General features: G+C 36.2%; 2 protein-coding genes across 6 annotated transcripts in view; one reads left to right on the forward strand and one right to left on the reverse strand.

Moving 5' to 3' along the window:
• Positions 1-30: 30 nt before the first annotated feature.
• RSPH14 (radial spoke head 14 homolog) overlaps positions 31-13,692 on the forward strand; it is a 97,881-nt gene continuing 84,219 nt past the window's right edge. Inside the window, exons 1-3 of the mRNA XM_083803962.1 lie at positions 31-725; positions 1,486-1,588; positions 1,784-1,902. Coding sequence (XP_083660088.1) covers positions 527-725; positions 1,486-1,588; positions 1,784-1,902 — 421 coding nt within the window. The 5' untranslated portion in view covers positions 31-526. The remainder of the gene's footprint in view (positions 726-1,485; positions 1,589-1,783; positions 1,903-13,692) is intronic.
• Positions 9,395-13,692, reverse strand: part of GNAZ (G protein subunit alpha z) — a 68,207-nt gene continuing 63,909 nt past the window's right edge. For all 5 annotated transcript variants that reach the window (XM_083803959.1, XM_083803958.1, XM_083803960.1 and 2 more), the window contains exon 3: positions 9,395-11,511. In XM_083803959.1, the coding sequence (XP_083660085.1) occupies positions 11,167-11,511 (345 nt within the window). In that variant the 3' untranslated portion in view covers positions 9,395-11,166. The remainder of the gene's footprint in view (positions 11,512-13,692) is intronic.

Here is a 13,692-nt window from a genome sequence, read left to right on the forward strand (position 1 = left end):
GCGGGCACGAAAGGCGCTGGAAGGCGCTGAGGCGACGGGGGGGGGAGGGGGCGGCCGCCTTACATTGTGTGGTGTGGGGCCTTTCGTTATTTAGACATTTGGCTTGTTCTTAAGAGAGAGAAGCTGTTGTTAGGTAGGGTTGTTTTTTGTTTTCTTCACCGTGCAGCTGTTTTTTTTTGTAGTTGAGCAGTTTTCAGTAATCAAAGCGGCGTGTTTCTGTCAGCAGACCCGTTCCCTTGCCGAGGAAGGGGGGAGTCGCCGGTCCTTTCACACAGCCGTTAACGAATTTCTTTTTTATTCTACGGTATTCAGTAGAAAAAGAAAAAAAAAATAAGAAGATTCATCAGACAAACCATTCTAGCCTCTTTCATAGCTTCCTAACAATGAACATGTACTAAAATTGCACCTTCAGGAGTCAGAACAGCATTCAGTCAGTCGTTTTGGTTCGTTAGCTGTCCTGACACCAGGTACAGTCATTTTGGAGTATTTTTAGGGATAAGGAGAATCTTTCCCAGGAAAATTGGGGATGGCAAGCACTCGTATCTCAGCCCAGCTTCCCCCTGATATAGACCCCACAAAAGCTCCTATTGCATTTGGAAGGAGGGCCCTTCCTAAACTGAACGAGGAGATCCAATCTCCTGAGCCGCTGACTCAGCAGCATGCATTGATGGCACTCTGCGATTTGGTCCATGACCCAGAAAAAGTCTACCAGGCAATACAAATAGGTAAGTGGTCTGGTATCAAAAGCTTTGACATGGCAGTGGTGGCTGAGGGGAGGGACACTTTACTCTGGTGCCCTATTTCTTTCCCTGTGGTATCTTTGATGACAGAAAATAGCCATGAAAATTTTGGGGGTTTGATCTCTTACTTGTTTTACCTTAAAAGGTAAAGTATATTATAATACCATATACCCAACAGTTATTTTAAGAGTATACTCACTTTAGGATTTATCAGATGCTCACTACAGGGTCTGTTACTCCCTAAATACAAAAGCAGTGCAGAATCATTGAACCTTTTTTCTTGTTTTCTTGTTGTCTAGCTAAATTTTAAGATAGACTAAATAAAATAGAAAAAATATTTGGAAAGGAGGAAAAAGTTTTTAGTCATGGTGGAGCAGAGAAAAAATAGGTAGCCCTTCTCCTCCCCCCCCCACCCCCAGCTTGTTTGCAGCATTATCCAACACAAAATTAAGTCAATGGGAACTTTCTTCTATCCTCACCAGCTGTCAAACCAGCCAATTATTTGGGGGTAGTTATATACATTTTATTTGAATATTAAGATCATTGAGGATTGATGGCATGGCACTTTGACAGTAGGTCTTTAAGTTTCTGCCATACTTGTAGTACGACATTGAGAGTTTCACCTGCAGGACAAAATGAAATTTCTGATTGCTTACACTTCAAATTGTGAGGTAAAAACAAGCGTTGCTCTTTTAAACTAATGCTGAAGGTAAGAAATACTAAAATCAACTATTGTGTCTCAAAGGATTCGTGGAGAACCTGAAGACTTTGCTGCTGCATCATGACAGTACTGTACGACAAAAAACAACAGAAATCCTCTGTATAATGGCCATGCATAATGTTGGCAGGTAGGTATAATTCCAGAATTTACTGAATGGTGTGGGAAGCAATAAAGAAGTTTCTGTAAGAAATAAAAACAGAATTTCTAAGTTTTTTTTAAAAGATAAGAGCAATGTTAATAAAAGTATTCAATTAACATTATGCATCTAGCAAATATTTGAGTTGTATTTTGCTTAGTTAAATCTGTCTTCCAATGCTTGTAGGCAAGGGTTGATACAAAAGGGAGTAATATCTGCCCTCGCTGAGCTCTTCGATGATCCAGTAGATATCTGTCGGAAGAACATGCACCAAGTTTTTGAAATGATGGCAAAGTTTCCTGAAGGTAGGGGATTAATCTGTAATTAACTATTCAAATCAGCAAAGGAGATAGGTAGGTGAATTTACCTAAGTTTTTCTTTTCCAGATTTATCTTACCAGTCAATTGCACTGTGCATTCCACAGATTCTCTATTAATGTCTCTTTGACCACAGGCTTGTAGGCACTGTTTCTTAAATGTACTCTTTGATATTGCTTTTAGGTGGTAAATTAAATAAAAAAGACAAAAAACAATTGGGGATGATTCAAGGAACACTGAAGTTTGTATTTTCCAATATTCTATTCAAATATTGTTTGCCCTTCAGTACCAAAAGCTAGATAATACAGTTAAATGGCCTGAAATGGTAAGATAAAAAATATGATAAATATCACTTAACTTCAAGATGCCAAATAGAGCTAGTCATCCTATACTCCCTGCGCAGGAGACAAATCAGCGTCTCCAGGGGCAAAAGGTTTGACGTATCATAGGTGGAAAGCTTAAGATTACATGAATTCTGCTCTGTTGATGTCCATTTATTTCCAGTGAGATAAACAGAAACTAGGTTGATTACATCAGGGTCAGATGTCTAGTTTTTAAATGTTTCATGCATAGATCAAGGAATTTAAGCTGAGAATGTCTAACTCACCACAAGAATAGGTCATTTTACCTATTGTACATGATTATTTTTACCACATACATAGCTTATAGTTTTCTAAATCTTTTGTACACTAGTGGAGTTTATGCAGATTTGTTTCTTTTATATCCAGATTCTACAGTTAATAATCCAAACCTTAGTCTTAAGCCTTACTATTCTAGTTGATGAAAATGTTTGTAGATCAGTAGAAGTTATTAAGCATTCATCCATACAGGTTATTACCTCATAATTCAGTTATAAGCCGTATTGTTATTCCCTGCTGTACTGAACTTTCTGCATAGCTCTAACCTTCAGACTACTAGATATCTAGCCACATCTAATGTAGGAGCTTACCACTTGTCTCCTTTTACTGGTGAAAATTTCAAATGTGTGCACAACGTAAAATTTAGAAATTTCATGGTTTGGGGACTGCTGTACAAAAGATTTTTAAATATGAATTTGAGACTTAAAATGCAAAGAACAGCTAATGTTCTATGTAAACACCTGCACACCTTTAGGTTCTTAGACTTAATGGAAAAAAGTTACATTTTAAATGGCCTTTTCTAATAAAGTTTAACAATTTTATGCTGGCTTTTTGAATGCACTGCACTGATTTGATCTGAAAGTCTATGACAGCAGAGTCAAAGCTGTGGGGTGCAAGCTAGAATTTTGATAGCTGGGAGTTGATACTCATTTTGGCAACAGCAAGGGATAAAGAATCATAAACTAATATTTAATCTTTAATCTGTTATCTCCAAGTCCACTATTACAAGTGTATACTAGCAATATTTAAATGCTTACTCTTAGATTTTTTAAAATGTTTTCTTTAGACTAGTATTTCAATTTTTAGTACATTTTGAAGCAACTGAAGTTAAGGACAGTCAACACACATTGAATTCTGAAGCGGCTGCAATTGAAATACTTTAGAAATGTGCTTGATACAGTCTAGGCAGAGTGGGAAGACTTGTTTTTTAATCCTTTTAAGGATTTACTTTTAATATTTTAATGGAAGTTGAAGGTATTTTGAAGCTTACCTACTTTTATCTTTTCTAAAATCTACTATACTTATTATTATATGGAACTATTCATTAAGGATGTCTTAGAATGCATTTTTAGCTAATAATTTGATAGTTACCACTTGTGTGAAAGTTTTGGCAGCTATAACAATAACTAGTTTCAGTTCACAGTTTGCTGGAATTTTTATACAGTAAATCTGGTAAGATAATGCAGTGTGTCAGACATTAGTATTAATTTAAGGTTGCAATATAACAGCAGAGTCCTGTTTGAAAATAATAGTATTTTATGGGGAGACTGCCAGTTCAAGTAATTTTTAAGAAAAAGGGTTACATAGAAAGCATTTTATTAAAACTATCATTTCTGTTTAGAGATGTATCGTAGCAGTAAGCAATATTCGCTCTTGGTGGTGCCAAAACATAAAACATTGCTTATTAAGAATTCCACAGAAATCAATGCTTTGTCCAAAGTAGAGGACACATAATGGAGCATCATACTGCTGCTTAGGGATCAAGGACAGGTCTACTACCCTTGTTCCATCTATGGCCCTGCAGACATCTGAATATTTCAGCTTAGTTCAGGAGCCACTGATAGGAACTGTCATGGCTATAAAGTACCTGTTTGGTGATAAGGGGGAAAATACAAGATAATACTATACAAGGAGGAATCATGTTGCCTCCTGGAGTGAAAGGATTATCAATCCCTGGTGAGCTGAGAACTCAGTAAAAGCTGAGAGCCGGCTACAACTCTCTCTCCCCTCAGGACACTGCCTTTGGTTGAATGCAAAAGATTCACAGCAGCTGAGGTGAGCAGAAGCCTCTGCCACAAAAAGAGCAGCTTCCAAATCCTGTTACAGTCCCAACTTAGTGCAGGTTGCTTATATTTAAAAGAAAGACTACAATTTTGAAGGGCAGCTGATTTTCAGTGACCTTTCTCATGAGCTAAGACTGATAGCTGTTTCCTTATTTTACCTTTACCACTTCAGGTACTGGTGGCAGATAAGAATCAGTTTTTCAAATCAAGTGATCAATAACACAAACTTGTTTGAGGGAGCAGTTTCCAGGAAGTAGCAAAGGGTAATTAGTAGTATGAGGAGAGGAAAAAAAAAAAGCGTATAACTAATTTTTGAATTAGTTATTTGGTAAATTCTGTACATCAGTGCCTTCATTACAGTTTCCTTCTAACTGTAAGTAATGAGAGTTACTCTATTAGAAACTCGGTATCTTTGTTTCGAATACATTTCTTTCCCTTCATTAATCCTCAGCATTTAGCATAATCCTGATGTATTTGCAGTGCTCATGTACTGCATGTTTATGTGGGCCAACTTATCCCCTATATCCTCCCCACCCCCTTCTATTTATGAAGAAATTTAAAGTGGATGTAGAGGAACTCTTTACATCGGTGACGCAGGCAGAACTTTATCTTCTGATCCCATACTCAAATCTCTCAGCAAATGTGATACTGCTCACATTCTCTTTACACTTGGCTTGAATTATTGCTTTTTCAGGTGAAGTTCTCTTCCAAAGCTTAATTTCTTCAGCTGTGAAATGATTGCAGGTTTTGACCATTTACTCTGTCAACTTCTGTGCTACTAAAAGCTTTAGAATATAGCTTTTATATATTGTGTTTCGATGTATAGAATATTCAGAATAGAAGTCCTTGCCTAGATTAAGTTAGTCTTGCATAGCATTCTCCAGACCAAATTCTTATAGAATATACTTGGACGTTTTTGGAGGGGGAAATAGAAAAAAATGTGCTTCTCAGCCTGTCAGCTACATACAGTCTGTAAAATGAGTGGTGTAGATGCTGAGCTAGCACGTTGTGTTTGAAAGCATCTCTGAGCAGTAACTCTTTACTGGAGATGTTGTTCTGAGGCATGTATTCTTGTTTAGCTACAAAATATAGGACATATGCATATGCCTGTATTTTGTACGTTAAAAATATACATGCCTGCATTTAAGGGGTGGAATATAATTCCTTGAGCAGAATTTTTATTATGGGGTGGAATCACCTACAGATGGTTTCTTACACGAAAAACAGAAAAGTGCTTAAATTGCTTCCTGTGCTATGAGGCAATTTGAGGAATTATCAGGGAGAAGAGCAAATATTTTCCAATAGGTAATAAGAGTCATTATTTCTTTATCTGTGTAATATGTCAAATGAATTGCCTCTGCCTGGTAATTCAGCCATCTTCAGCCAGTCTAGAAGCCATCTGGCTTCCTCTCTTTGTATTTACTTGTACACTCACATCTAGGTAGTTTTGTAGCAGCTGGAGGAAGTTAGCAACTAATAAAGCATTCCCCAGCTAAATTTCTGATGTTTCCTACAACAGAGGAAATTTCCAGAGCCAAAAATCAATATGCTCCATAGTAGCTGAAAAGGAACATAAGCTGTCCATGCATTTGGCATGGAGTAAAGTTGGTTTTGTTCACTGGAAAGTGGTCAATGACTCCAGCTAGCTCTGTGCCAGGCCACCTGGTCTTTCTCCAGATAGGAGTAATTTAGGAAAATGTGGTTATTTTAAGTGAATCCACTTACAGACTACTTATGATTCCTAAATTTAAAAGTGTATAGCAGCATCCTCCAGTAACAGTGAAATTGTTAAACACCAAAGAGTAGGAAACTCCACCAAGATTGAGAAAACACTGAGGGGTAGGGTAGCATTTCCAGAGGAAAGAACAACTTAATGGCAAGAAATAACAGCCAGAACAAAGACAAAAATAAGATACATGTATGTATTCAATAGAGGATGAAAGAGGCAGCAGAACCAGCGGCAGCAGAAAATGAAGAACATTGGCCAGGAAAAATTACTAGCAAAACTTTCACTCTTTGTGAGAACAGTTAGTTGAGATTCAACATTACTGAGTGTTATGCAATAAGTGACCTGGGCAATAACAACAAAAAAAAGAAGCAGTGAAAAAAAAAATAATCTTTTGCCCAAGGTGTGTTTAATAGTAGAAAAGTTTAATAATTCTTAGCTATAATCTTTTTGTTTTTAAGGGTACTTAACCCTTCTAGGCAGAGATTGAGGTGGGTTGGATGGCACAAGGGATTTTTAAAGCTTGGCAGAACATCCATTTGGGAAAAGTCCAATAGATTAACATTTCTCCTATTTTACTGACCCTCACTATCTCCACTATTCCACCTTTGTAAAATTATAACCAACCAAATCTGTGGATAAGGACTGTTTAAGGATACTTTTTTACCTTTGAAACCTGTTTTGTTGTATGGAATGCAAATGACAGAAGGACAGATGGCATTCTTATTGCAGCAGATGGAACATCTCTTCTGTGAATGTCATTGTTGCCCAGGTGAAGTGAAATCCCAGCTGTATTAATACGTTTTTCAGGTGGCAGTGCACTGCATCACTGATAAACCTGAGAACTGAGGATGTAGATGCAAATTTAATTGCATCATTTGTCTAGGTGAAAGACTGAGAGCCAAGGGATTTCATTTCAGCACCTGTTCACTGTACAGACTTTCTATTTTTAACCTCCCTATACCTCAATTTTTTCTTACATAATTGAAAAATATTTTTTTCTATGTAAAACAATTTAACATCTTGAATTCTTCAAATAGAAAACAGTAATCAAACAATAATCATGAATTACTCAACATCAAAATCAAAAACATCATAGGAATTAAATTATTAGAAAGTTAATAGCAAGCCATTGTTCTTCAGAGAACATGATTATATGAATTGATTATTTAACTTATTTACTACTTTATTCCTCCCCCTTCCTATGTTTTTCTTAAGCTAAATAGGAACATGTGATCAAATGCACTGCTTCCCTTTTTCTTTTCCCTCCCAAAATAATCTTCATTTAATGATAAATCAAGGACTGACTCTTTTTCTTTAGGAAATATCTTTAGTCCTTTGACAAAATATCCTAGGTTCTCCACTTCTGTTGTAGGTTGCCTGTAGTACTTATGTTCTAAGGACCTTCTCAACTGGAAGAAGATTTTTATACATAAAATCTCTCTTACCCTCATCAAAATTAACTATGCTTCAGGTTTTGCTTTTCTTACTAAGCTTTCTTATCTTGAAGCCATGCTCTAGAAAAGGCCAGTATTTTTCTTGTTTTATTTTTAACCAGTCCAAAACGACCACAGTACTGCACAAGCCAGAGGCGAAGGAGACATACCATCCCATAGTCCAAACATTGAGAAAAGGAAGTCCACGCTCATTTTATACCTTTTTCACAATTATCTAATGATAGTACATTACACTATAGCAAACACTTTAGACTAGGAACACCACATAAGATCTCAAGTACTTCAACAGTAAACCAGTATTAAGGGATTCTGGTCGTGCTCTGTGGATCGTACTATCAATTATCATATTTAGCTTTTAGTAAACTCACCAAGTCAAGCAGCCTGACTATAAATACCACAAGCAAGTAATAGCACCTCCTTATTTCCAGGAAGAGCTAAATACTCCCTGCCTGGCATACCAAACCTTTTATACCCCTGAGGTGCAGCCTCATTGGCTCTTTTACTTCTGTCCTTCAGGTGTAACTGTTAACAGGGCATGCTTAAAGGAGCTCTATGACTTCAGTACAGGGATAAAATACCTCATTACAAAATTAGATGGATTTTTTCCGTTACTGATTACATCTGGACTGAAGACTTTTCTAGTCTTAACCCATGACTTGAGCCTCTGAGAACCTTTTTGGTTCCAGTTGTATTCTCTAGTAAGGTTGAAAATGATTACCGCTTGAACCACTGCCTTCAAGTGAATTGTAGTTCTCTTGGCAGTCACAGCTCGCAACTAACTTAATACGTGATGTCACTTAGAAAAAAGCTAGTTTGAATTTAGATATCCTCAAACAGTTCAAAAGGAGGATTCTTAAATACAAGGTGAGAAAGGTTAGGACTTTTTGATGTATTCTGTAGAAATACTGAGAAATAAAGGAATGAAACTATCCAGGCACTGTAAAGTACTTTCAGCTGGTCTTAGAAACCATTAGTGGGGTGAGGGTTTTAAGTCAAATTCTGTTTAAACTCCAGGGATATTATTTGCCTAGCACTTTCTAACAAGTGAAGTTAAGCAAATAAAACAAGAAGCCTCCTATAAGACTGATACGCTGTTTCTACAAGAGTTGCAACTTTTCTTACATCCAGACTTTTAAAGATTTCAGTTAGAGGATGTTCTTAAGGAACCTTGTTATACTCTGAATTGATGGAATTTTCAGGAGAACTTCAATGACAAAACATCAATGACCTTATATAAGCACTTTTAAAAAAAACGTTTTTTTTTAAGTGCCCATAAAAAATACTTATATGCTTTAAAGCCTATCTTTCAAAAGTATGTGCCAGACAGAAGTTCATATTGGTGTTTGGAGGCACACAGAGTTCAGCAGTACAAAAATGTGGACTTACCATATTTTTCACTTTTTAAATAGAGGTTTAGGAGACTAACTTCATGCACTATTCAAAAATTTATATATATATGCTTATGCCTAGATTTGTATTTCTAAGCACAGAGATTGTGAAAATCATCAGTGCAAAGTGCCTGCTTGTGTAAGGCAATATGTGGGTAAGCTTCAGAAGTTTCTTTCCTGTAGCTTCATCTTAATCTTGATCTATGACTTCTCTCCTAAAATTGCTACTATCTCCTTAAAGTATCCAACAAGAACAACATGCAGTCAGAATTTGTGAAGATATTAAGTGGGAAGACATCCCCTAAAACTATCTGAGTTGCTCAAGATTGAAATTTGCTGGATGTTTGTGAATAAACTGAAGAAAACATTCTAGAGCAAATTAACAAAATTCAGCAGTCTGTCACAGAGGAATCAAAGGTTTGCAAACATTACCCAATTAAGGAACAGCTGTATCATAACACTAAGTAATGAACACACTATAGACAAGTTGGGTATCATTTGAATTATTTATTTTTTAAGTGGACAATTTAAATGTTGATGTTATTAACCATTTTGTTTTAAGTTTCTTGGAGCCCTTGGCTGAGATTTCTTGCACTAATCATAGTACATAGGGGGAACAAAAGTAGAAGGATATTTTCCAGTGTGCATGTGTGTCTGTGTCTCTGTGTACGTATGTGCTTTACAATTATCAAACATATATTTACACACCAACTTTACACTGAAGTCTTTAAGAAGTCTTTTCTATGGCAGGGGAAAGAATCAACTGACCAAAGACTTGGGTCTATATGATCCATTTGAGATTTTCCAGTATAGTCCCACAGAGCTTCTTATGCATTCAAACCTTTGCCGGAATGTTACTCCATCCAGTAGTGTTTCTTTATGAGATGAAACCTGGAGCTGAGGAACGCATCTCTTCAGTTTCCTTGACTTCACTAAACTGTAAATAATTTAAATTATTAAATTGAAATATCAAGACATTTAGTTATTGTTCATATCGCTCATCTTTAACCTTCTAATAATACATCACATTTTAAAATAATGAAAAACCCAACAGAAGACGACTTTGGAGGCTATATAATACACAGTCACCATGGCTCCTGCTTCTTGGGAAATCTGTTACAATAGTACGATTCCCATAAGTTATTTGGAGCAGTGGAACAGAATTGTCTGTTGGCAACTTTCACATTCAGCAGTCCAGACACTACAACAATAATTTAAAAAACTGCTTTGTGATTTGTTTTTATTATCTGTATTAAAAAAGGAACACTAACCGACTTCTTAAATATATTTTTTTTTGTGAAACACCACAAGATTTGGCAAAAAAAGATGTAAAAGAAGACTGTTTCGATGTATAAAACTCCTTAGCAGTAGAAGAAACACTGACCTTAATTTGGCCTATTCAGAGATTCATTTCTTGTAGTTTTGCTGCATATTTTGAAGCCTTAAAGAGCAGAAAGGGCTGATAGTCAGTTTGGAAATCACAAAACAGTTGCACACCAACAATTCCTTTAGCAGGCAAGGTGTCCATGATAAAGTAAAGCAGAAGTGTGTACATAGTATATGCTGTGAGTCATGTGCATACATGATGTACATGTGTTTAGTTTGGCTGTGTGTACCAGTACTGTGGGTGCATGCCCATTCTCTACAACTTTAAGTAGTATTTTGCTTAAACACTCTTGTTTGTAGCTTCTGATTTGAACTAGTTTTTCTCCCCAACACAACCATTCTGCTCCACACCATGCAAATGAGTTCATCTGTCACTCACCAGCTTTATATCTTCATGTCAGTAAAATTTTAGGACAACTGGATGAAGAATTATTTCTTACACAGAACATGATAACACTCCCACTGTAGGAAATGGAATGAAACAAATGGAATAAAAGTGCAGTGACTGTGGTGAAAACATCTCCACAGAGTTAGGCCTCAACCTCTTTTTTTCTTTTTGTTTGGATTTGTGTGTGTGTGTGTGTGTGTGTGTAGTTTATTTTTCATTTGGGGGGGATTTGTTTGTTGTTTTTTGTGTGTGTGTGTGTGTGTATGTGTGATTTTTTAGAGAGGAGACTTTCACTCTCCAAAGCATATATTTGTGAAAAATAATGTAACAGGCTAAGGGGGCATAAGAGGAACTGTGTACATACATCAGATTTCCCCTTTTTTCTCCTTGGGCTACTAAGCATTGCCCCATTTTTTCCACTAGAAGTGGAAGTTGTTAGCCTCTTATTTAATCGCTTCGGTAAAACAGATTAAGCCCAAGGATTCTTAGCAGAGGCCAATATATTTGAGATTGTTCTGAATGATGACATCTGTCACTGCATCAAAGACAAATTGGATGTTACTGGTATCAGTGGCGCAGGTGAAGTGTGAGTAGATCTCCTTGGTTTCCTTGTTGCGATTCAAGTCCTCAAACTGGCGCTGGATGTAGACTGCTGCCTCCTCGTAAGTGTTTTGGCCTTTATATTCAGGAAAGCAGACTGTTAAGGGGATACGCCGGATTTTTTCTGCCAGCAGATCTTTCTTGTTCAAAAAAAGGATGAGGGAAGTGTTGATAAACCAATTGTTGTTGCAGATGGAATCAAAGAGACGCAAACTTTCTGCCATTCGACTCTGTAGGAGAGAAAACAAGGTCAATAATAGTCTTGTAGCATAACTGTGGAGAGCAGATGGAGTGCATTATTATGCCTGTTAATGTACAAAATCTGCTTATAGAATGAACTTTGTTCTGTTTGGTGACTGTCCATCTTACCTGAGCATGAAATTTCAGGAACCTTAGTTCACTTATTTTGTTACAACACATTTCACAAGAGACTGGCTCTTATTTATTTATTTATTTTAATAATTGACAACTATGAGGGCAAGTCTAAAACTAAATGTTTTGAAACAATAAGTGTAACTTGGGAAAAGATGGTTGAGTTCAAAATCAGGTTAGCAATATAAACATTTTTTTAAAAGGGATAATTAATTTCTAAGATTTTCACACTACTGAAAGATTCTGTGGTTGAAGTTTTAAAGGTTAAAATACTATAGCACGATTATAACACTACATCATTAGATGTGTGGTTTAGCACACCGTACACACTCCAACATTTTCTTGGCCTCACTTCTCTCCATTGTAAAATAGTGAACTTGGAAGAGTACATGAGAAAAGGAACCACATTCTAGTATGGTGAGAATACTTGTATGGTGTATACTTAAAGGTAAAAGCTGAAATTGGCCAGACATGTTTAACATCTTTCTGTCTGCTGCTCTGAACAGGCATTTCTATTGATGACCAATGTAGGATGACCAACACAGTTGCATATTTGGAAGTAACAATTCAATGCTGCTCTAAACTGAAAGGAGAAATTGCTGGAAATCATCGGCCTTTTTGGTACTTCCTGAGCACCACTCCTGCCAGTACTGCTGGTGCAGCTGGAGCTGTCCATGGTACTTGGTGCTCTCAGAAGGCTGAGGTTACTGGGAACAGAACGTTTTGAAAAGTATTTGAGCTGAATAAAATAAAGATTGTTGTATTGTCAAAAGTGAATACAGAAATATCTCAATCAAGCATTTTTGCTAAAGGTCGGTGTTTTCCAGCATGTTCCAATATTTAGTCAGATGTTTGTCTACATGAAACATTTCTGAGGCATGCACTCATATTTTCTCTCTAAAGGAAAGCTATTACAATTAAGCAATAAGGTTTCATTCCAATCTTTTTCAATATCCAGCAATAGTTTTTCTTAATAAAACTATACACTGGAATAAGTGGACCTTTATTCTTTCCCAGTTCAGCTTTGTTCCTGTACTGCTGAAAGTGGGAAAAGGCTGTATTCATGAAAGGGCTTAAAATAAATTCATATTTTTATTTTTTTTCTGTACAGCAAATGCATTAGGAAATAAGTATAGAAACAAACATACACAAAACAACATATTTTAGTAAATCACTCACGCTGTCCTGGTTACAAATCAGAATAACTTCTGCCTAGCAATAACATTTGATCACATAAAATAATATCCTTCTGGAGTTTATTATGGTTCCACAAAAACAAAATGAGAAGATTAAGTAAAATCACCATAGTTATATTTCTTGGGGATTAGCGTATCTAAAATGACTAAATGACTTGACAGAACGATTCCCTTTACCTTTCAGTGCTCCAACCTGAATCATAAATGAAAATGGTTTCCATGGGTAGGTCCTTACGCTGTTGAGTGGAGGCTTATTCCTTTTTCTGTGACTTTTCCATACAAATAGAAGTCTTGAATAAAAATTTTATAGTAATTACTTGTGCTTTCCTCAGTTACACTCATTTTTATATTAAAGAAATGTGTAATGAATGTTTATTTGATACACTTCCAAACAGGCTTGAAATTCTCTCTTAAACCCATTATAAAGGGCTTAAATAGCTTAAGGACACACAAGTTCGTCCACAAACAAAACAATCTGAGAGGGCATCATAGGTAGAGCAAAGGCAAAGGGTCTTCATTTTGATAGCTTAATAAAGTTACCCTTCTGAATTAAAGTCTGGGAGGGAGAGACAGTTTAGCTTTTATGTTAGCCTTAGATTTTCCCTGAGAGACTATAGATCAGCTGTAACACCAAGAATATTAAACTGGTATATTTTTGTTGCATTTACAGGCCTCATAGATTTATATTCATATGCAATTCAAGCAATGCAACAGTGACCAGATTCTGTGTTTCACATTTGGGGATTTGATTGTGATTAGATATGTTATCTTTTTTTTCTTTTTCTAATAAATACATGCATTTAAGAATAAATTGCTACAGTACGTATGATAAAGAACTGTAAT

Source organism: Anser anser (assembly GCF_964211835.1).
Source record: "Anser anser genome assembly, chromosome: 18".
Taxonomy (NCBI): Eukaryota; Metazoa; Chordata; class Aves; order Anseriformes; family Anatidae; genus Anser; species Anser anser.